The sequence below is a fragment of the Pogonomyrmex barbatus genome, unplaced genomic scaffold (assembly GCF_055798465.1).
Source record: "Pogonomyrmex barbatus isolate J1 unplaced genomic scaffold, ASM5579846v1 scaffold12, whole genome shotgun sequence".
In the NCBI taxonomy this organism is placed as follows: domain Eukaryota; kingdom Metazoa; phylum Arthropoda; class Insecta; order Hymenoptera; family Formicidae; genus Pogonomyrmex; species Pogonomyrmex barbatus.
Window position 1 is genome coordinate 3,110,592 of NW_028297108.1, and position 26,189 is coordinate 3,136,780.

The window sequence follows — 26,189 nt, forward strand, 5'->3', positions numbered from 1 at the left end:
CTAAAAATGCCGCAGCGTTAACAATCAAGAGAGAATTCGAGAATTCCACTGAAAATTTTACATATCTCTAATATTTTTTAATACTACATTTAAAATGTCGCAAATTTTGTATTGTAAAAAATTTTATTATAAGCTAAACTAATTATAAGCAACTTTCTAATGAAACTGGAGCATTCTGTCGTGGAGCATTCTCGGCATCTTCGCAATGTAGGAAGATCAACGGCCGGAGAACATCGTACACTCGAAATATTCGCTGTCTCGCGGCTTAGGGAACGCACAAATCTGAGACCGCCGCTCGTCTCTCCGATCGTTCCGCTCTGATGTACGAGCCTTGGCAAAAACTAGTGATTTCAGTTTGACAAAACGAGCAGTTAGCGATACACCCAGCAGCAAGTGGAATGCCTTCGCGACGATACTTTGAGAATAAGAAAGGAAGATATGCACGAGATTCGGCAAAGACAAGCGAAACGTTCTCTTTTGATGCACGATAAAAGATCGCAAGATCAATAAAAAGCAACAGAGAAAAAAAGGATTAATACTTCACGACAAAAGAGCTTTGTTTCGAATTTTAGACTTTTCTTTACATCTCCTTGTATTTGAAAGAACTAATCTGATGAAAGAAAAAAAAAAACGAAAAAAACAATTTGTTTCACAGTTTTGCAAAGTTCGTACGTATATTTTTAGCAAAAAGAGAGATCACTAGAGAAACACAGTAAATGACGTTCTTACAAGAATAAAAATTTATTATTCACTTATTTACACAAAATTATATTAAACTCTGCATTTTTTAAATTGAAATCATCATTCGAAAAAATATGTTGCAAAAATTTAATTATATATATTCACAAAAAAAATGTTATTTTTTTTTTATAAAAAAGCTACTGTGTTTATCCATGGAACAATCAAATGAAAAATTCACCCATCGACAGTAATTAAAAAATCAGAGCACGTTCTTGAGAATCGCGCTAGTTAAAGAATTTATTGTATGCGGGATTAGTCCCGATGTAGATAAATGTTAAATTGATTACGCTTGAAAAGAATACACAAAGATAACTTACCAAACCGACGAGTAGAAAAAATACTAGGAATGTGCGGCCGAGGACCGTCTGGCAGAAAACGTCACCATATCCTACCGTGGACATCGTCACGATCAGAAAGTACACGCAGGTCCAGTACGAAAGCTGTTGTGGGTTCGTGAACTCGAAAGGGTCCCCTGAGTTTTCAAGCTGCGGGCACGATGTTATTATGTTCAGAACCATTCTCGCGTAGTGTCAAGAGTGAAATTGTGATTTATATTGGCGGGTCATAACCATAAGCTTTTACTATCGCACAATGGTATAATGCGGAATGTCCGAGAAACGTGTCTCTCGGATTTCTGCACATAGAACATCTGAGAGATGTGTGAAAGTCATAAAAAGAAATATATTATTGAATAATAATATAAAATTATATTCTCCTTGTTGAGAATATAATTTTAAACCAAATAAACCGAATAAATTATTTAAAAAATAAGAAAAAAATGATAAAATATTGCTATTTTATCATAATTTCATGATATATTCTTACTGAAAGAGTATATATTAAATTATGGCTATTATTAACGTAATCATTTGTTATTCATATGATAGAATAATTAAATACTCACATTCCTACTTCTAATTCATTAAAAAGCTTTATTTTTTTAATCGAAGCAAATAATTTTTTAAAAATAATTAATTATCTTTAGATGTTGTCTTATTTGTTAAAAAATTATTTCTGGATTTCTCACGCAATTCCCTTATGCATTGTATTTTTGCATGATAGAACACTATCTATAGTTTTACAGTATTTCTGTTGTAGTAATTACTAAGTAAGCACTATAATATCTGCTGAGAATTGCTTTTTAAGCACAAAAAGAGAAGACATCTTATCAAAAATAAGATATCTTACCAAATGAATGATGCCAGCAGCAGTTAACCAGACGGAGATGAAGATGGATACAAGTTGGGCGAGACGAATAGAGCTCGATGTCTTTAGAATGTTAAGGTACTGGAGGATGTCAGGGACCGTCATCAGTCGTAGGGCTCGGAGGAACCTCAGTCCGATCCACGTCCGATCGAGATATATCGATACGAAGGACGGTGGTATCGTAAAGTAGTCCACGAACGAATACATCTCCAGCATGAACCACAGCTTGTCACTGGCGGCGATAAACTATAAGAATAGCATGAAGAAGAAACAAATTTAGATAAGTGTCTGAGTAAAAAAATGTGCCAAGCGAATATTTCAGGAAAAATTATCCAAAAAGATTTTAAGAGCAAGTAAAAAAGTTTCGCATAAAATACACTTCGTAAATCTGCAATATTTTTCCAAATATTCTTATAAAATTCTTATAAAGTTTTCTTCTTAAGAAATTTATCGAAATAAAGGCCAAAAAACATTCTATTTCATAGTATAATAGTTATATTTATATAGAATTTATATAGAATTTGCATTCCACTTAAGTTTCAATGTGAACTGAAGGATTGATTGACAGACGGAATAGATAATCTTACTTACGCGTATAAAAAAGTAGACCATAAAAAATATATTGAAAGCTAAGTCTATCTGCTGAGTAATGTTGTTGCTCCACTTCTGGCAACGCTCCACCACTTCGCTGTAACATAAAAGCATGAGATTGCGGATGTTAGGTCAGCATCTCTTATGAACTCACACGAAGGTCTTGGTCTTAAAAAAAGCAACACTGAAAGGGCGACTAAAATAGCAGCGATTATCGCCGCGCCCTTAATTAAACCGCAAGAAAAAGCTACAAAGTTGTTATAATATTATCAATACTGCGCGAGAATAAAAACAATATGCATAAATGTTTGTAATAAACTTGAAAGCGACGCATAAAGTCCGCCATCGAAGTCTTATTACTCACCTGGAGGCATCGATGAAGTATATTATAAGCGACGCTATACTGAGAATGAAAACTAACACCACCTGAAACACAGATAATAAATCGCATTGTTAGATAACAATTCATATAAAACATTTTTCTGTATACAATTCATATAAAACATTTTTCTGTATACAATTTTTCGTGTACAAATATTACCCATAGAAAAAAAAAAAATAAAAGCTTAATCGTTTTTTATTGCTCATGTAATATTTTTCGAAAAAGCAAAATGCATTTTTATTATTTGAATCTCAATTCTTTAAAATATATTACATATACTCATATATTCTTTACTAATATGTGAGTTTAATATAAAAATATAACAAAAGACAGTCAAAATCGCAGTGTCACACTTGTAAGAGATTGTAATTTCAATAAATGTCTCATATGTTGTCGCAAATGTTCTCATTAGTTCGTGGTATCGCTTTATTTCCGGTATGATACGTAGCAGCATCGTGTATCGTGGAGTCTAACCGATAACTGTCACTAAATGTGAAGTAACGTTTATGACAAGCGCCAAGACGCCCCCATGCTCGATATAATCATGTCAAAGCACGCTATGGATACCAGCGAATATTATTAACGATCACCACAACGTCAAATTAGCTTCACGCAACGGCTTTAAAATTGCGCAAATTCTCCCGAACAAAACGCGCTAATGACCTGATTAAATCCCTCGTTAGACAACTAATACTAATTCCCGATCGCTGAAGACAAGCGGTTAATTAAATAGCTGAGATAATTTGGGCAGTCGGTGGCAATTTGTTAATTGGATCGAATATTCAACCAGAAATATTTGCAGCACCGCGAACGATGAATCGTTACATTAAATAAAACGCAAAACGATGATGCTTGATACGTATATTGGCGAACAATGTTTCACCGAACAATTGTTAAATAGCTTTGCATAGAAAAAAAATCAAATGCTATTCGAGTCCAAAAACGAATAAGAAAAAATTTTTACCCGGCAGCGTTTTATTATTGTTTAGCGAATGATAAAATATAAACCGTATAAAATTCGACTAAATCCCGAGCATCCGTTTTCCATTTCTCACGCGCAAAGTATGTTCAGATATGCATCACACGGACACAAAATTGCGGACTGCTCGGCCACGCCTGTACATCATTGTAAACAATGGCTAGGGCCAGTTCAATCATCACATGCATGTAAGCACGCGATGCGTGCGCCAAACACGAGAGATTGATGAACGTCCATATACAGAATTGAAAGTGCCGTGAATTCATTAACACCCCGGCGATTCTTATTATTCCTGTGTGTCGAGAGAATATTCAAAACGACAGCTTTCGATTTGATATCTAACAATTCTGATAAATTGTTGACAAATTAATTGAATAAAGAGGCATGTGGCGACACTTTGCAAAGAGAATTTGTAAATAAACTGACCAGATGAAATATAGATTGATTTACTTATATATATGTACATTGCAATATTATATATTCTATGAATTTTTCTAACATTTCGCGAAAATTTTGTCGATGTCGCGGTTTATTTAAACAGAAATGGCGAATAATTTCCATGTTATATGCCGCGTAATATCCATCCTATGAACGATTATCGGTACCTACATTTTATGGCGGCATATTTCATCTCTCCTATATCCGTATTATAGATTCCTCGCCTTTTTCGCAAAAATAAAATATTCATTGCAAGAAGTATAAAATTTACAATTAATATAAAAAAAGTAATAAAAGATACAAAAAGAAAATATAATTAAATATTTAAAATAAAAAACGCATTTAAATTTAATAGCAAGATTTAAACGACATCTTAATTAAAATTATTTACAAAATTTAATGTCAAATAACAAATTTTGATATAATTTTCTTAATTCATTAAAAATTCCTTATATATATATATATATATATATATATATATATATATCTTTCTTTCTTAAAGGAAAAAAATTATATATATATTGTAAATATGATACTAAAAAAGAAAGTCATTTTGTATTAAAAATTAATAATTTCTAATATTTTCCCATTTGTTATAGTATTAGAATACTTTGAGAAAGAAAGATATTAGTTTTTCAAAGAACGTTCTATTTTTCACACATTCTATTAGATCAACATATCATATAGAGCATCTCTTCAGAAGTTAAGAAAGACGATCTACGAACGGCGTGTCAGAGCTTAGCACGTGTAATTTCCCTATCAGTCTACTTTTCAACTACTTTGTACCATCCACGTAGCGTTTTTTTTTTTTTTTTTATGAATCTCCCCTTATAGATCTGTTTAAAGAAAGAGAAAATATGCGTTGGCGTACTCGCAGCAAAGAGGAAAAACAACACGAGCAAGAGAAGATAAAAAAGAAAAGAAAGGAAGAGAAAGAAAAAACGAGAAATAGGACCTAACCAGCATACCGCGTGATATTCCCGACCCGTTTCGGTCTCATGAGAGCGAAATTCTATACATAGTCACCGCGCGAAAATAGACAGTAGGTGCGGCCCCCGATGAAATAATGTGGAGAGCAAGGAGAAGTAGTTACGGGAGAAGAATGAAATAGCGATAATAGGAGTAGTCGGAAGAGTAGTCGGTTGTAATGCCAAAGTGACAGTGCGATAATGGGAGGCATTGGTCAAACAAAAACGGCAAAAGAGAGAAGAAGCGAGGCATTCATAAGAGAACAGATGACGGCTCCGCGAGTCTATCTCATATACTCGCCTGTCATGTCACATACTTGAAATCGCAAACTTTCCCATGCATTCCCGGTTTAACGTTAACGAATTTTATTTTTAACCAGTCCGCTTTTGCCGCTTTGTCGCAGAGAAATTGTAAATCCACCACGTGGAGAACAGGCCGTGGCGCCGAGGCTCGCGTTTTCGTGTTAGCCGGCAGGCGAGCATTAAAGTTCAGGGTTATCGCGCGCTAAAGATCATAATAAGAAGCCCGCGCTCGCTTCCTCCTTGCGAGTCAACGAACTCCCGCCTCGTCATCGATTTAAGCCCTTATCAAAACCTGTCGTGCTCCTAACGACCGTTACGGCAAATTGACTTGATAAACGGCCGCGCACGCGAAATTACTAGACAGGGGGGTGTTTCCCGGAGCAGCGTGTATCCGCCCTCGCGGCGAACTGAACAATTCCCTGGATGCCACGCTAATAACTCGTTTGATATTCCATAGGATAATGACTGGTATCGTTGTTACGATAAGAATATTTATCATGTAAGAATCGTTCTCTCTCTTCCTTCCCCAGATGAGATCGCTTTTCGCGGAATTTTTGTTATGCGGAGCATCTAAAAACAGCTTGTGCTCTCTTTTCCCACGAATAACAGAGTCCACGAGCGAATAAAATGAACGTTTCAAAGCGACCAATCGTGTGTAACTGGAAAAACGACAATTCTGACAAGTTTTGAACTGCAAGAGTTTAAGATAAATAACAGAGTACGTTTCATTTCAGCAATCTCTTTTAGAAACAACTTCTATAATTTCTTCAAGATTGTCATTGTTTGTGGCATACTTAGAATGAATCATAGTTTCTTTTCGTCAACAACAATGTAATTTAATTTATTTATTAACTGTATGGACAGCAAAATTTTTATTAATTTTATTAATAACTTTGATGTTCCAGACAATCCCAATCGCTACGTAATTGTGTTATAAATTGTGTGTTTATTTTCAAATTAATGTAATTATAAAATTGATATTATTAACATATTATTAATAATTGTAAATTGAAAAATATGATGAAAATTGAAAATTATGATAAAAGATAACAATATATTCAACTTTTCCTGTTCATTTAATCGATAAAATATATACAAATCTATAATACATAATTTTAATCAATTTACAATATAAATATATACATTCTGTCAAATTTTAATTTATACTTCACATTTTATATGTATGTTATCAAAGCTTGTAACAATTTCACGCTAGTTACGAGGTAACATTGCGTGTTCCAAAAAGAACTAAAGTAGGACGAACGATTAGTGGCTTTCATACTTCGTCAATACCACTGTACAACTTATCATACTGGTACAAATGGTAAAATACAAACGTTTCTGTTGTACATATAATATCATTCATCGCTACAGAAACTCTTATGGCACAGTTAATAAATTAGATTACGAGAAAAAGAGAGTTTTGTCACGCATCCGAAATCGCTATGAATCAGTCAACACTTACGAGAGGAATTGATAAACTCGTATATAAGTTACTTTATAAAAATAATGAAATATTTTAATATCTAATATAGAAAATAATTTCCCACAGTCTCTTTTGATAATAGAAACAAAAACAAATTTAGTATACAAATTGTTCATTATAAAATTTAATTTTAAACTTGCAACAACTTTTATTCAATTTTCGCTGAAGCAAAATAAGCGTAATATTAGCTATTTAAACTGACAATAAATTTATACTTTTCATTTAATGCTATAATCGCTGAGATTCAAATTTACTTCGTTTCAAGTAGAATTTTAGATAAAATTATCAAGATATTGAAAGAAAAAATTGAAAGATCGCGATCTACAATCTTGTGTAAAATTTCCGTTAAGCAGAAATCGATTAAGCGAAATTCCAAATTTATTAAAGGCTTTGTGACTCGATACAATATCTCAGATACTCTGTGCAGGAAAACCAAGTTTATGGATCTACGATCTCAAACTTGATGAGCTCGTATAAACAGACACTGTATCGATCTCTCGGACACCGGATTTACGAGAAACTTTTATTATGTTTGCGCTGAGAGAGAGAAAGAGAGAGAGAGAGAGAGAGAGAGAGAGAGAGAGAGAGAGAGAGAGAGAGAGAGAGAATATCTCGCTAGTCGGAAGATCCGTGGATAAGTGATGGCGCCAAGAGCGCACCGATGTAAAAATAGAGATTAGTTGCGGAGAAAGAGAGAGACGGAGAGATCGAGAGAGAGAGAAGCATCTCGCGTGTTCTCCCACGTTATCGATAAGTGAAGCAAAGGACGTAGAAAAATTCAAGGCGGTCGTGGACGCGAAGTCGATGCGCCGCCAACCAGGTGGACGCACGTAAAATGCCGCAACTTGTCGAGGAGCCCCGCGCAGGACGATGCGAGTATATGGTACACGTACACGTAGCATAAATAAATAAAAAGACATAGCTTATGTGCTCCACCGGCCGATCGATTTCGCCGGTTGGCTCCGTTCCAGATACTCCCTCGTTAGATTTTTGAACAATTTCACTGCGCGTCGTGCGAGACTACCTGCAGAGTTATAACAAGCACGCTTATCCACTATTAACGAGGAGCAGTTAATTCTTCGTTAATCAAGAGAGAAGGTTGACCCGACGAGTCATGCTTTGGATCTTAATGCATGTAAAAAATCGTCACAAAAATCTCTATCTTCATTCGTTACAGAAATCTGTTTTCGTATGCTTACTATCTTTTTACTGACGCTTTCAATATTCTTGACGTCATTCATGAACAGTGATTTTTATATTTTTATCTTTATCATTTCGTGGTACTTAATAATGAGCACATTTTTTAAATATGCTATACATAATTAGTTATTCGATAATAAGATAACATTATTAAAATAATTTCAATTATATATAAAAAAATTTAAATGAATACGTCAAGAATATTAAAAGTCAGCAAAAAGACAGCAGCAGAAAACAGATAAAAACAAATTTTGTGTTGCATGTAGAGATTTATGTGATTTTTTTATATCTAAAGCAAACTTCTGAAACGATAATATTCACATGATATTGTGTATTAAGTTTCTATAATAATCCAGTAATATTAAAAAATTTTCAAATACAACCAAAATTTAATTTCGAGTATAATATTTTTTTTAAATATATAATTATTTTTCTCTTTTTCTTAAAAAAAAAAAAAAAACTAATTATTTTTTATACAATTCAATAAAAAAATGATATTCTTTATTAACATTTATTTAAAATAGATAAGATCTCGAATAATATTTCTACCATCATATTTTATAAATTTTTGTACTCCGAAGAATTTTTTCTACTGTAAATTTTATAAAATAATTTTTAGAAAGCTGTTAAAAAATATATCAACCGAACATCACTTCTTTTCTCGTTTGAAATATAGTAACTCAAAAAAAAAAAAAAAAAAAAAAAAAAAAAAAAAAAAAAGAATTTCATTCTAATATACATAATTCCTCGGGCAATGAAATAATAAAGCGCATCCCTTATTTTTCTCGCTTGTCGAAAGAATTTTCCGACGGAATAATTCAGAGGTGTCCCGAGACTCTATCCCGAAATTCGAAGGGTATCTTATCGGGAATTCGGCATCCAGCACGGTCAGAACGCGTTCTCCTCGCGCATAGGTGTCTCGCAGTAAGAAAGTAAGACTTGTAGCCGTGCGCCATCGGACGTCGTGTCCAATTTCGTGAACGCCACGTCTTACGTGTACGTGTGCCGCACACGCGGCCCGTAGATGCGCACGTATGTACACGCTACAGAAGCGCGGCCCGGGTCTCCGGATGCATCGTTCCAGAATGCAACACTACGGCCAGCGTGCCGCTGCTGCACTATGGAAGATCTGGGTCATCCGAAAACGGTCGCAGGGGCTGTGCCGGGGGAATTTCCCATTTCGTTCCTCTCAAAAATCATGCGGGTGGGATAAGAACAAGAGATGATGGATCGTCTTCGCGTAATGTTTTTCGGAAAATTTCGCTGATTTGCGAATCGGCGGCAAGGGGAATCCGAGCAATGAAGGAATCGCTTGATACTCCGAGAAATTCGCTGATAAGTGGGTCGCACGCGACGTAAAAATTATTATTCTGCCTGGGGAATAATAAAGTGTGCAGGGTATAAACGGATATACCGGATATATTTTCTACATTAAATTGTCACGAGTGTTAAATGATCTTACCAGTATCTCACTGCTACTCTTAGCGCACCCGACTTTGTAAGATCGATTTCAAGTATATTTAAAAGAAGAGACACATTGCTTGAGATTTTATTCCGTTTTATGGCAGGAATATTTTGCCGATGACAATAGCCACCTGCATTGTATATCAGAGTCATTTGTTTCATGAAAATAACATCTGCATTTTCCGAGAGAGAATAAAGACTAGAGAAATAAAATTGTTTATTAACGACATACATTATCTCTAAATAATTTACTTTAATCTTTGAAACTTTGACGGAAAAGTATTTAACATTTGTATCAACAGCCATTGTATATCAGATTTATTTGTTTTGTAAAAATAACACCTGCATTTTCCGAGAGAGAATAAAGACTAAAGAAATAAAATTGTTTATTAGCAGTATATATCATTATCTCTAAATAATTTATTTCAATCTTTGAAATATTTACAGAAAGATAAACTTAAGAGTTAATTTTCTGTATAACTTTTATATTTTAAATTATCACCGGAGAAAGAAAATGAATAACGCGCGTAACAATTATTATTTTGAATATATAAATTAGCCGAATCGCCAAATCAGCAGCTAATTAGTCTACTAATTAGGCTACTACTCTTAGATACGTATTGCGTGATAGCGATGAAGTAAACCATAGTAAATGGCTGTCAGTCACATACACAACTTACTACGTACTGGTGACGGATACCGAATACAATCCCACTGTATTCTACTCATTCTGTGCAGCCAGTTGAATATGCATCTCTCGAATAATAGTGTCAAGAATATTGTGATCCCGTTACAATTGTAAGAGATGCAAGGGTGGATACCTTTCGAGTACAGCTTGAGGAACTGTTCTCGAGATCTTAAGTCAAATTGTAAATATTCATGACAGTCGCGATATCTCTAGGCAAAGTGGCAAATAATGTTCTTCGAATGTTAAAATTGCGTTTTTATTGCCGCAAAAGCCTGGCTTGATTAATGATTTTCTATATGAAAATAAGACTCCTTCGGTCCGGCCATCACGAAACGCAACGCTGAAAATAGTGCGCTACTTCATAACGCAATGAGTCACGCCTTGATATATGTGTATCCAGATCGAAACTCTCGCGATACATTCATACCTTCACGATAACTTCACGCAACGCATCGCGTAAATTCTCACAAAGCTGCTTAAATGCATTCGACGATTTCTCTTTCTTTTCTCTCTTTTTCTCTCTTTTTTTATTCCACGGTTCTCAAAATTTCTTCGCATTTGACAGCGACATGGAGAATGCGCGTCACGCGTACTGTAGAACATTTTTTATTTGTTCAGAAGAAAAAAGGGACGATGATCTAACGACAGATGAAAGGACGCGATGACACATACATACATACATGCAAGAAAGCTATTTCCCCTATCTGACGCCATCCTCGTTCGTCTTGGCGAGCAAAGCCAGGGCGCGCGCTTTTAGTGCAACCCTAATCAAACGAGCGGCTTACCTCGCTATCCCCGGGGTGGCAGTTCATTTAATTAAACGCCCCGTTCCCACGCAACTTTCTATAGCCTCGGAAGGAAGTTTATTTCGCTAAAGCTACATCCCGCAGCTTCATGCTAATCAATGTAAGGTTGACATAATATAATTAACGATCCTGGAAACACTGGATTGAATCTAGATACACGAATGTTTTCTGCTTCATTACAATATGTAGATCTGAGAATTTTATTTTATTTTGGCACAGATGTTTAAGCTCTAATGAAAATATATGAATTTTTCGCAGAAAAGGTAAAGTCAGTTTTATGAAAATTTTCAGAAATGCTATTTTACCACAATTAAAAGTAAAATGCATAAAATGAGTATATTTCATCAAATTATTAAATCTAAATATCTGAATAATCTTTCCTTATTAAACTTTTTTAAACTTCCTAGATAATTCCACTCTTTATTCTGATGCAAGCAATCCAGATTTCTAACATTGGCAAGTCCGGTGACGATGAGGCGATCGAGCGCAACACAGTTTCTCATCAATCACGACATAAACTGTAACAAGCAGATGCTACAGTGCACTCTGCTCCGCGCTCATTTCCAATTTTCTTCTCCAGCACCGTCGCGTAGCGGAGCCTTGCGCACTCCGTAAGGGGAGGCTGAGTTGAAGCTTGCGTAACATGGCGCATAGTTTCGCGAACGAAGCTCGACCCGGTCTGGTCTTATCTCGGTAGCTTGCTCTCGTTGTGGCGGAAAGGGCCAGGTGATAATAGCCGTACGCACGGTCGAAAGGCCGTTATCACCGTGACCAGTATCGATTCTAATCTCCCTCCTCGATCCCTCTTCTGCAACTGATCGTACCGGCGGTGCGAACGTCACCGGGTTAACGGGGTGCAGCTGTACCCAATAACGACGAAAGCGGAGGAGTAACAGGGAGGGAGAAGGTATACAGAGGGACACACGGAGAGGGTGAGCTTTGCGTTTGAACTTGCGTTTGAACCGGCCACGATGAGTCTCCATCCCTCTTTTCGAAAGAACGGTCAAGCATTCGGCCACCCACCACCGTCACCAGCTTCGCTCCCACCATCGACTCGCGAGAATGTAGGTTACTGGGTTATCATCGCCAGCGGTGGCTCCGTTCTTCTCCGTTGCCGGAAGCTTTTCCAACCAATTGCCCCTCCGAAAGGACAACGACGAAAACCAAGGAGGACCCGGAGCTAGCCGAGAGTGTAATTCTTCTTCGACGGGCGTAGAAATTTCGGAGATTGTCGATACGAGGGTATCGGACTTTCCGCGGGATTGGCTACATCGATTTTTCAGGATGTCCAGGAGAACTATATATCACGCGTCTTTGCTGCTTGTCAGGTAGCATGAATTTGTCACAACTGTACATGTGTAAAATAATAAATTATTCCCTCTTCTCCAAAGCGTATATAACTATATTTAAATTAATCTTCCGTGATTATTCCTTTTCATGTCGTGACAGATGACGGTACAATTGTTTATTATTTTTAGCGAACAGAGTTAGAGTAACAAAATACAGAATGAGATAATAAATTAACAATTAACATTAAATTAACATTAAATTTCTGTTTTACTGAATTGTGCTGAAAAGTGATTGTACTAATAAGTGTTAATAACATACCTTTTCTATTAAAAATACTTGAACAAATTATTTTAAACATTACATTTCTTAAAATAAAATGAAGTATTCTTTGAACTTTACACATACGCGATTCTATATTAGCATAGAGGCATTCAGCATCGATTTAACAATACAGTACTGCTCACTTTTTACACCTGTAAAATCCAAATGAGCGCAAGTGGATTCCTCGAATCCTTATAATCCGTTTTATGGGCAATTTCCGTTGAATCTGGTCATTAAAAACATATCGGACGATTCACTCTATCTCGGATTAATGTGTTAGGTGACACGTATGACGTTCGTAATTCGGTTCGCGAACATATGCTAATTAGCCTGTTCGACACGAGTAGAAGCTAGATTGTTCCTGTAATTATACATACTCTTGGATAGCGTATTATATCTTGTGAATTATGCTCCTAGTCCATCGATCTTTCGAAAGACACAGCAGTCCTCCATTAAAAGAGAAGACAGAATATCAGAATAAAAATTTCTAAGAGGAATCATCCTTATTAATCAAGAACAATCATATTAAACATTCTTAATATCAACTTCTTATATGAAATATAGAAAATATGCATATAGAGTTGAGTTGAAATTAATAGATTTAATATGTATCTTTGTAACACAACGATTTTATTAAAACCGCAATATCGGGATAAATAAAAATTCTAGTACGCGTAAATGAGAAATAAAAAACCTTTGCATATTATGTCGTATCACGTAAAATGCCTTATAATTGTATGCTCAAAGAACCATTTGATTTACCCTGAAGGCGACAATCTGACCTATCGTACTTCACTATAAATAAAGATTGCTGTTCTTATTTTAGCGTGCAAATTAGCGTGGGTCTCGGGCAGACTCGTCACGAGTTGCCCTCGCTATTTTCGTATCGTGAGATGTGTAGTCGAAGTGTCTAGTGAAAGTATTAACAATCTTCGATCGCTTTAATCATTATGTGTTCAAAAAAACAAATTTGTTAAAGAACATTGTTCTATCGTAAAAGAGAACATCGCAAAACATTAGTCAAGAGATTATTGTAGTAAGATTATCGTAGTAATTAATATTGTCAACAAGTTTAAAATAATAGCATTTAAATTAGAAGTGTGTACTGTGATAATTAAAAAAATGGCTGGGTTATTTAGATAATAAAGAATACGAATGTATATGTAAATGTATATTATTATGGGCCATTTACACCAAAATGTCCAATACTAATTACTAAAACGCATTAAACGGCTTGCGATGGGGATAAGTCGTTGCCAGGCAAAAGTTTTACATCCCGAGATGGCATATTCCCAAGTTTTCATCGTTTTGCGCAAATGGCAGATTCAGCCGAGTTTTTCTCATCGTGCTATTTATACGAGAAAGTAAGCGCAGGAAATCTATCGGCCGCAAAACGAGATTCTCATTTGCTGCGGAAAAAGGCGACCGGCCGGAGGCACGATAATTATCGTATCGTTACGCGTTATCGCAGTATGCCGCGCGCTTTTAATTGCTCAACATTTGCGAAATACAGTATTTGCAGGAAGTAAAAAAAGCAAGTAATTTTAGAAATGATACTTATAATTTTGGCGAAGAATTCTGTACAAAAGAAAACTAATAGTTACTGAACAACATTAATAAGCAGATAATAATTGGTATTCTTCTGTCTGATTTTATTTAATTTATAAAAAAATAGAGCCTTAAGACTCTTCAACAATTTTAGATTTTATTTTTTCTGAATAAAGATTTTATAAATAATTTAATTTAATTTAATAAACGAAAGCAAAACTAAAAACAATTACGTATAATTATTTTGTATTTTGTAGGAGAAATCAATCTCAAAATTTGAGACCTTTCAATTTCGTTCTAAAAAAGGATTAATTCAAAAAAGAGTTTTCTTTTTCACCAATAATTAGATCGTCGGATTTTCTTAATTATGTTTGTCTGTTTAAATGGATTATACATTGTATAAACAAAGCTAGCTATATCCTCAAAACTGAGCGAAAGCTCGGTGATATCACTTCAGTTGTCTCTTGAATTTCAATTTTTTTTATCTTCTCTTGAACTAACTGTTGCATCGAATGTAATTTTTTTTTCAAGTTAAATACTGTAATGCACAAAAAAGAATAATATGTATATATATATATATATATATATATATATATATATATATATCTGATATATATACCTGATTTAACAAACAGCTTCTTCTGACATAAAACTGTAATACTGCATACTGTATACTGTATACATAATACTGTAACTTATTTGCGTATTGCGTGAATGCAGATGATTATAATCAACATAATTGTGTTTACAATGAGCGTTCATAATTTTTAGTCATGTAGCGCGGCGGTTAACCTGTTTTTAATCGTACTATAGTACATAAGATAAAAATATCCCGGAGAAGCATTCTCTTTCTCTCTTTTTCTTTCTCTTTATCTCTTAGTTAGCAAACTTTGAATAGCATAAACACCTGTTATTTTTTTTCTCTCGCAAGATATATGAATCAAAAAATAAATTTGATAAAAAATGCAATATGTATGAAATAGATAATATTTATTTGTGAAATTTTAGTTTCTTGCAAAATGAATAAAAATGTTGCATGTGAATTCTGTTTGCCACATTAAAGTACAAAAACCTATTTATTATAGTAGTTATATCTGCAGATATAAACATTTGCTTACAGATGTTGTCTTTTCTAATTACTTGTGTTATATTCATATTATACTTAAATTATACTCACATTATCTTTCGAAATAATCGCTATTCTCCTTACTTACACAAAGCAGAAAAAAGTTTTAAAAAATAACAATTGTTTTTATATTGACGCATCAATTGTGCATTGGAATTTATGTGTGTGTGTGTGTGTGTGTGTGTGTGTGTGTGTGTGTGTGTGTGTGTAAAAGCTGGATAAATTAAAATTTAATGAAAATTTAATGAAAATTAAATTAAAATTTAATGCAGAATATTTTATGCAGTATATTGTCTTCTGATCAATATTTCAATACACAGTTCTTTTTCACAAAATAAAAAATAAAATTTAGTTTAATGTGGATTCGATAATAAAACACATAATAATATAGTTTCATATAAATTTTTATAGTTATTTAAAATGTAACTAATTCTCATGCATTAAATTCCCATGAATCCTATATAAATTTTTCTTTCTGACATTCACAACACTTATCCTAAAAAAACTTTCCAATTGTGGTGAGAGTATTATAAATATTTGCGCAAGCTCTTGTATCAACACTCTGAAACAAAACAACAGATTCTAATAAGTTTTACCTGCTCCAACAACTTAAGATAAGTATATATTAATACAGAAAAAAGCTTTTTCGAGTAGTAATTTATGTTGAAATAAATAAAGAAATAAAACAATTTCATTGCGCGTCTAAAAAATATTCCTTATAATTTTTTGTCTCGTTGGCACAAATCATTTCTATTATACGCTATGTGAAAGCTAAATACGGCCACGTAACTTTGCGCAACTCTTGCGCAATATCTTACAAATGGCATTCAAATGTAAGACTACCCGGAATGTGGTTGGCCATTTAACGGACACAATCATCGATGTAGGAAGCTATAATAATGCGGTCCACTAATATTGCAGATCGAGTCTATTTGTAATTGTTTTCTCAAGACTTGGCGATGTTGAGTCACACTCGTCATTTATATAAGCAAATCTGTGTGTCTCTCATCACGGCGCTATGAAGAACCCGGAAATCTTGTGAAAACAAAACATAGTAAAGATATAAATATTTCTAGATATTTTATGTTTTGTTGCATCCTAATTATATCTGTCAATAGTATGTTACTATAATAAAATTGGAAGGAAATACTAAAAAACTTTTCTTTTTAATTCTTCTTATTTTAGAAATTATAATTGTCGAAAAAGGAATAAAATATTTTTCATAATTTTTTAAAGATCTAATTCCTTGTTATCCTGATTCATTATTTTCATTATTTTCATTATCTTGAAACAATGCATTTACAATTAATGTAAATTTCTTATTAATTATAAAAATTTTCTACACATAATTTATAATTATCGTATTATTTTTAAGAATACTCTATTTAAAATATTACGTTAGAAATCTTTTTATTAACTAATTCAACATATTTAGTTTTAATTATCTTTTATATCAATTGTCTAAAACAAAAATGTAAAAACTAATTAATAAAATAATTAATAGAAAATATCAAAAATGTACATGTAATTCTTACTAAATAATTAAAGTTAAATTGCCATTCGATGACACATATTTTATTATTATTGGTAATCATCGTCACGTAAACCAATAAAGCCTATCACGTTCCATAATCAAACTATCGGTTTTCTAATGAGCAACCATTGCACGATTACTGTGGCGCATGTTCTATCATCATAAAGGTAAAGGGTAAAGAGATATAGATTAATAACCACAATCACAATATGCGCGTTATGTCTTTGTCTTGCTGCATTAGCTCATTCGCCAATAGACGATCGCAAATATTACAACTTTGATATATTAGGTAAAGTATATATAGATATTAATAAGAAACATAATTGTACTTATTTAGTAATAGTTAAGCAACTGTTTTGAAATCATATTTGATGAAAGTCAACACGTAATAAATTAAAAATAATATACGAGAATTTTGAATAAATTTAGAATACGTTTATTTTTTAGAAAAGTGTTATAACTTCGTGCAACTTTCCAACTTAAAACATTAAATTTCTTATAAATAAGTCCCGAATTAAATTTCTATTGATGAAAAGTCGACTTAAAATTAATCAAAGAAAAAGTTTTATTATTTACTTACATCTCTGATATTTGACTTGCAAAATATCTTATATACTTCCAATACAAAATATTTTCATAAATTGACTTCTTTAAAAATTTCTTAATAAAAAAATTGATTTCAAATTTATATAGAAACTTATAATTAAACTAGTTTTCAAGTGAACGTAATATATTCTTCAGTTGAGATAAATATCAACAGAGATGCAACTCATATTTTACAATGTTATAAGTTTGATATATAAACTTTACATAATTTTTAATCGTTTTAATTAATAAAAATTATATCGCAAAACCAGGAAAAGTTCTTTACATATAAAATAGTACTTCAAATTATAACTTTTATACACTTATAAATCCAATTTGATTCAATCATTTCCTTCGAAAAATTTTAAAAGCCTTTCAAAGTTGGCGAGAAGTCCTCCTGGCGGCTCGCACTTCTTCGATGATATTTTGGCATACGTATTTCGGATGATTGATGAGCGTATCGAATACTCAAACAAATCTCTTAAGAAACGAGCGAAGTTCACTTCGTTCAAAAAGGTGGCTCCTATCTATGAAACGGACACGTAAAACATAGATCGATCTTTATCGGGCCAGGCGGGTTATCGATAATAGGCTTTGGCATACTGGAAATTCGTGTCACCTGAAATCAAGAAGGAAGGAGACAAAGCTTTAGAAGAGCTGCTTTTACTTCGAATAGATCGAATAGACATACACGCGATTATCTTCTCCACCTCCGGCGTGACAAATCTGTTACATTCTTGGAAACGGATACTGGCCAACTGCCAGCCACTGCTAACGACTTTTCTTCCAAATATGATCCATATTCCCGATCCGCCCACATTCGAGAGAGGATTATGAATTTGCATAGATAAATGTGTCCCCTTAGTTTTCAAGACTTTCGAGGAAAATGGATGTTTGAGAATTTATTCTATGGTATAAAAATCTACTATTTTCTGTCAATGTCTTGAAAAACATCTTTCCATCCGCAATTTAGAAATTGACCTATAAATCAGTGTTTTTCTAGTATCTAAAATTTTTATTAGGCAAATTTATCTTTGAAGTAAAAAGGAAGGGTATACCGAGTAAACAGGGGTTATAATAAAATTAGTTCACGTAATGACCCGTTAATGCGAAACACCGGAAAACATTTTCATCCGCTGGCCGCGATATATCGTGAATCCATAAATTATCGGCGTCTGCTGGTAAACACGCGAAAGTGTCAGCTTTGATTTCCGCCAATTGGAAATGACCGAATTATGGTACTAGTCCGATTCGGCGCCTCCGCCAGTAGTGAGGAGGAGGAGAAAGAGGGAGGAGGGATGGAAGACGATGCGCCTGTAGAAATTGGAACACCGACGTAAAGTGCGCCGTAGGGGGTTAAGTTCTGACATCCGAAGAGTTGCTCTTTGATCGGTGACCCCGGACACGCGCATATGAGAGAGAGGGAGAGAGAAAGAGAGAGTGCTACCTTGAGCCTCTGGCGTACGTGATCTTCACGCTCATCTGGTACATTTCAACAAATCATCGTCGACGGGAGCGATACGTCTCATTGCTCCCGACACCAGACGATATTAAATCGCTAAGTTAGATCGGGGTTCTCGTGTTCTTTCTTTCTCTTACAGCACGTATAAAGTCAGCGCGAATTACTGATTACATGCTTATTATACAAACTTTGGTGCTATTTAACAAATAATTTCTTAATATTTTAACGAATCATTAACTTTATCGTTGCACTAAAAGCATTATCTTGTGAAACAATACGTAAGGTATACATAAAAAATTAAAGAAATCGTTTATTTTTAAATTCTATAAAATTCTATATATATATATATATATATATATATATATATATAAATTCCTTTTAATATAAATTAATATAAATTATATATTTAATATATTATTATTATTATTATTATTTAATATATAAATTCTGTTTAGATCATTTATAGATTCTCATAAATACAGATTGCAATTTAGAAATTTAGAAATTTTGTTTCACTCACAATGGATGGAAAGCAAGAATTCAATTAAATATTATCGGAAAAAAACATGGCTGAATTCAATATATAATAATCTGAAGAAGTAAGAGATGTGAGCCGAAGGAAAAGGCTGATTTCGTTATATAGGTCGACCGCAGGGTCACTTGCGCCCTCTCTCTCTCTCTCTCTCTCTCTCTCTCTCTCTCTCTCTCTCTCTCTCAGACATCGGCTAAAGGTTAAATTCCAATTATAGCATACGGATAAATAGGCGACTATCGTATCCCGTATGAAACGATCTCTCTGTCGCCGACGAGACGATGAGTAGATGGGTATGAGTAGATAGTCCGTAAAAAGATATTACGACCGTCAGAAAAACAAATTACAAGTTGGATATAGATAGAAAAAGTGAAATATCAGAATAAATTATTATCATTCCAATTTCATTGGAAAATATATCTTTCCTCTGTTGTCTGTTGAGTTTATTTCTTAATAATTTAATAAAATATCGTTTCTTTCTTTATGGGTATCTAAAACATCGCATTATAAAACAATATAAATTATAAAAAATTTTTAATGATTTACGAAGATTTACGAAGATTTACAAAGACATTTACTTTCATTACTATGAAGATTTTCCCAAACTTGCAGAAGTTTAATTAATTTATTATATAAAAAACTATTAACAATTCCTATAACTTGCGAATATATATATATTATTAAATTCTTAAAATATATAATAAAATACACTTGCGGATATTTATATTATTAAATTCTTAAAATATAATAAAATACACTTATATACTCTAAAATATATACTCTAAAATAATTCAGATTTCATTAAATAGAAAATCTGAAGTTCTATTTACATAGTGAAGAAAATGTGGATAATATATGAATTAAAAATGTCTATAAATATTAATAAAAATTACAATTATTAAAATTATTATTTATTGTATCTTTATTATCTAAAATTTGAAAATTAAAGTTATGTTTCTATATGTAAATTGTGATAATTGTACTTTCTTGGATATAGATAACGGCTGTGAAAACGCCGTTTTTCGAATTAACAGTTAAGAAGCGCCTGGAAATGTAAATGCAATTCAATTCAGAAGCTAGGATTTGTATAAATCTTTTAATGATGAAATTCGAAGCGCGAAGTATCTTAGGAAGACGTTAATAGGAAAATGGAGAAATCATACAATTGCTAAGGAACATGTTAATCAGATTCAATCACAACTCAATCAATGTGTAACTTGCGCGATAATTTCTTTGTTTAAGCACTACGCTATTCACGAGCAGATATCGCAATTGCTATTCTCAACTATGATTCGTCACTTAAAGCATGCAGACATTTTATATATTCTCAAGACATATCCTCAAGACAAGATCTATAGATAATGTCGTTATATACACACATTTGGCAAATTGTTTAAAGGTCAAATGCCGATCGTGACAGCCTGCTAATTACAGCCTGCATCTTGTCTACTGCAGACTATATTTAATGACATTGTTAATGATTCTTATTGATGTTCCAAAGTCTGTCCTGTGCATACAGGCGAAATTCAAGATTGCGCGCACACATCTCTATGACATATAAAATAATGAATAATTTACAATTATAATAAGGTAACAACAGTTATAACATATTATAATATATTATATTATATCATAAGATTATGTTTGATGTTATTATAAGTCTTTCGAAGAAGAAATTATATCTGAACAGTGGCTTATTATTATTTTTTCAATTTTTAATTAGAAAATATTAAATATCTTAATATATTAAAAAATAATATTAAATTAAAATTGAGATTATAAGATTTCATTATTCGTTTAAATCATATTTCATTTGAAATAATCAAAACGTTCAGCTGTTATATGGTACATTTGTAAGGACTTTCAATTTAACACCTTTGGAGTGAAAAGACTGCCGGTATAAATAATATAGAAAGAGAAAGAAAATAAAGTTCCATTTTAAAACAGATCTCAAGGAATTATACGAACCCATTGCGCGAACGCAGTCGATTCAAGCGCCACTGAATAATTCATTTTAATCGTGGTCCCCAAATTTATCTCGCGTTTCTTGTAGCGGAAAATGTGGTGGAACACGGAATGTACATTAAGATCATATTATAATCACTTCTCACTCGCGTTATTATACGCTATTTACGCGGAGTTCATGATTATACGTGTGAAATAAAAAAGTTATCAATTACATACGTCCATTGTGAATTCAAATAATTTTTTTGTGATAAACGTTTCTCTTATAATTAACTTTAATATTTTTCCTCGCGATATTAATAAAAGCAGTGAAAACCCGTAACACATCCCCTAGATTAAAATGTAATATCTAAAATTATTTTTATCATCAAAAAACGTGACACGCGTATAACAGCATCGTTGCCTGGTCATGTAACAAAATTATACTTTGCATAAAAAGACTTATACTACGGCGATTGCTGTAAAAAAAACGGCTATTACTGTGATAAACATCTTTTTAGACTTTTCGAAAACAAACGTATCGATCATCGGCATGAGCTTCGGTGTAAAAGTGCAGCTTTCGAGGAGTAAAGGGTTTAAATATGTTGCGCGGAGCATGCATTTTCGATCGACCATAACGCAGATGTGCTCGACCCGCTTCCGTTAAAATTAGAGGCTCTTCCTGAGAGCATTGGGGGACCATAAGCTCTCGGTCACCCTCGGCCACGTTGCGGGCGCCCTTCTGTCTCCGGTGACCAGGCAACAACTCGAGTGCGAATAAACTGCAGGCCGACACCCACACGCCGACACGGTGGCATTCATGCACTTTCTCTCGAATGCGGGAGGCAACACACGCGCGCACATCTGTATGTATGGCCGGCGCATTATATGCACGCTCTCGTTTTGTCTCCGCGATACCATTATAATGCCGTTTCCATTTACGGCGATGCTTCTGGGATACAGACTGGTCGAGTTGCTGGCTATTCCACGCCCTCGGGAACGAGTTGCGAGAAGGAGGCGTCGGTGCCCGTTAAATGCGTTAACGTTCCGAGAACGCCGTGAGTTTCCGCAGGGAAAGGCCGTATATTTGCTATAATACGAGCTGCGGCTTCTTGGTACTCGCCATTTAGTTGTTTCGACTAATAGCCGAAGTCGTAATCTGTCTGCAAAACTTCTTCACGTAAGAAGTGCAGCTTTCAACAAAGAGAAACGTACATTGTTCTAAACATCTGAAAAAACGTGTCTAAAAAAAAGCGTACAATTAATAAAAAAAATATGTAAAATTCATAAGACAGAGGAGAATGGAGTATTTGCAAAGAGAATTTCGCAAAAATGAGATTTCTTTGAAAATGTGAAAAAAATAAGGAATCCCCGTGAAAGGGGTACAAGGAAAATTGCGGATGGATGATAAATGATCAGAGATTGAATATCAAGATGTAACAGAGGAGGGTGACGCATTGTAATTCGCATAAAGCTCGGAGCATCGACAGCACGCAAGCGAAAACGTGTCACGGTGCCGTGTGTTGTGTATACGCGTTTCCTCGGTACCATGACAATATCGTATTATTGGCCGATAAGAAAGCAACGTTTTCATACCGATGTTACTATTCGTGCCAGTTCCGCGGGGTTAAAATAGGTCTAAGCACGGCGAAGGACGCTAACGCACGAGGCAGACAACAAACGGGGACACCGAAGGGAACACAATATTATGATACTCCTCATTCTATCTGCCTGTCGGTATTCTTCGAAGTTTCGCCTTTTGTTCGCTCCTACGTTCACGCGTTCTAATAACGAAGCCTCGTTGAAATAATCAGCCGCGCCAAATTTGGGTAACAGGCCGCCATCGAACAGGTACATGAAAATGGCAGGAAATAGATAGAAATGGCAAACTACGATGCAAATTGATCGAACCGAATCGGCCTGCTAACTGATGCACCCAAAATGCGTGTTTTCAACCTGTGATCGAGTAATGCTTGTTAATTTGATCTTTATAGCCCTTTTGCTTCCACGTGGGTGTACACGTGGGAGAGCCAGATATTTATTTACAACTTTATGTTCGTAATTTATTTATATATACGTGATCGTAAATTATGCTCTGTAAATTAAATGAACAGACGAAATAATGTGGACTATAAATAAATGTAAGTAGATTGCTATACCTATTACAGTTACATTCGATCGTGTGTTTCTTAAGAATCAAGTGCTCGTTTAAACAAATATTCAATAGAGAGAAAATCGTTTTATTTCTTACGAATATTATTTCTTATATATATTCCAATAAAATATACTAACATTATTAATTAATGCACAGAGATAAATTATATTTTGGTATTTATATATTTATCTAGTTACATTTAATTCCTAAAAATACTACACAATTTTCCCGGTAAGAAATATTTTCATGATAATAGTATAAATAATTAACAATAATATTATTTTGAGAAAAGTCAATCGGCATGTTTAATTATAATTTTGCGTACATTGTAATAAATGGAAAGTACCCGAATATAAAGTCTTTTGAAACATAAGTATACGTAAGCAAATGGGGTATTTACATTTATAATTCCCTTATCCTGCCCGTTGGTGTACATAATCCTAGTCTTTGTCTCGTGTCAGGGCCACGTATACTGCCACCTATGATAATTAAGTCTCTCTTAATTAAAATCCGTCGCATACTTGTACCTGTTTCATCTGTAGAAGTACATATTGAAATAACATACGAATTATAATTTGATGTAATATCACTAGAATCAGCACTAAGTGAATCATTTATTTATCGAATATTAAGCAAAACAATCGCATTTATGTACGTAAGTAATTCAACCATGTTATCATCTTGCATTTACACATTAAACGTGGAGTGTACGCCGCACATTATAATTACAACATTGTCGCAACGACGTACGTTATTCCATTTACATGACACGATGTTAGTCTCGTCTCGACAAATATTTGATATACTGAGAATAATACACAGAATGTCTCAGAACTGTCAGCTTAACTTAATTATTATCATGTATTTCTTGATAGAAATAGTCAAATTATCTTAAAAAAAACTTTAAAAGATCAAAAAAAAGATTCAATCAACGTATATATCTAAATTATATATATATATATATATATATATATAAAACATTATATATAAAATTGTTAAAAATATTACGTGTTATTACGTGTTAGATAAATCTTATGGTAACAAAGAAGTGTAAAGAGAAATATAATTGAAACGTTACATTTATTTTATGAAAGTGCATCTTAACTGATGTGTCGCTTTATACAATTGTTTGTCAATGTTCCGTTATCTGCATTATATTTAATTATTGGATCAAAAATTACTAACTTAAAAATGTATGTAAATAAAATAAAGAAAATTATATTTAAGGAAAATAAATTGTCGCACTTGCTGCTCTGTGCTTGCATTTTAGTAAATATGATATTTATGATACATTTACAGTATACATTATTTTCTTCATAAAGTTTTATTTGAAATGTTCTAAATTTTATTTATTTTTAAATATTTTATCAGGATCAAATATTTTTAATTTGTTAAATTCATCTCAATTATTTTGAGGAGCAAAAACTTTATTTTTATTTTTTTTATACGTTTGTAGCCACTTAATTTTGAAAGTAGATAAAAAAGAATCATCACAAATATGTTACATTACATAATTAAGCAATAAATATATTTAAAAGTAAAAAAGAAAATTTAATAGCGTTATTACGTTAAAAGCTATCATTACTGTAATAACCGGAACCAAAATAATTTGACCTGCGAAAGTTCTATTTTAACGTTATCATATCTCATGTAATATAATAAATCTCTATAGTCCTTCTTCCTAGGACAATCGATCGCCTCTGGACGACAAGGGAAAAATGTAACAGGACTATCTATCTCTCGTTTTCCCATCATTAATAATAACCCAATAGCATTACGGGCTCTCGTCGGGTGATATCGCCGTTCAGCCATCCCGTCGTAGCTGATATCGTACCGTTGATTACTTAAAGCATTATCGGTCCCAGCCGGCTCATTGCGTCGTCGTTTGTGCCTACGGGAACGCTCCAGAGGGAATCACACGCGAGAACCAAAACACAATCCGCTCTTGCCCAAAGTGAGTCGTAATCGACTCGCCACGACGAGTTGGTGCACGCCGCCGAAACCCTGAACGCTATTTTAACCCACGCGTGGAGACATAAGATTGGCAACGAGCGAGAACGAATCATCGATGATGGCGCAGAGGCGGGCACGACGCTCGCGATGAAATTAGCGTATTGAGAGGTATGCGGAACATTGCCGTCGCTGTCGTCGTTGTCGTCGTCGTCGTCGTCGTCGTCGTCGTCGTCGTCGTCGTTGTCGTCGTCGTCATCGTTGTAGTTGTCGTGATCATCGTCATCTGCGTCCGCATAGAGAGCGAAACTCTGGGCGGCTATACGACGTTCAAAGGCACCTTAGATACTTGCGTTGCGACAGCCATTAGCACCGACGGACGTGCTATTAGTGTTGCGCGACTTCGACGTGTTCCGTACGTAGCCGACTGACCGCATATAGCTTCCTGTTTTGCGAAAATTCTCCGAAGGTTCGTCGTTATCGTCGCTAA

The 26,189-nt window shown here is 33.9% G+C and overlaps 1 protein-coding gene across 50 annotated transcripts in view; it reads right to left on the minus strand.

Moving 5' to 3' along the window:
- The window catches only part of slo (calcium-activated potassium channel slo), a 101,323-nt gene that overhangs the window by 60,217 nt on the left and 14,917 nt on the right, over positions 1-26,189 (minus strand). For all 50 annotated transcript variants that reach the window (XM_089071771.1, XM_089071773.1, XM_089071763.1 and 47 more), the window contains 4 exons: positions 2,903-2,964; positions 2,539-2,635; positions 1,930-2,193; positions 1,059-1,226 (listed from right to left, as the gene is read on the minus strand). In XM_089071771.1, the coding sequence (XP_088927897.1) occupies positions 1,059-1,226; positions 1,930-2,193; positions 2,539-2,635; positions 2,903-2,964 (591 nt within the window). The remainder of the gene's footprint in view (positions 1-1,058; positions 1,227-1,929; positions 2,194-2,538; positions 2,636-2,902; positions 2,965-26,189) is intronic.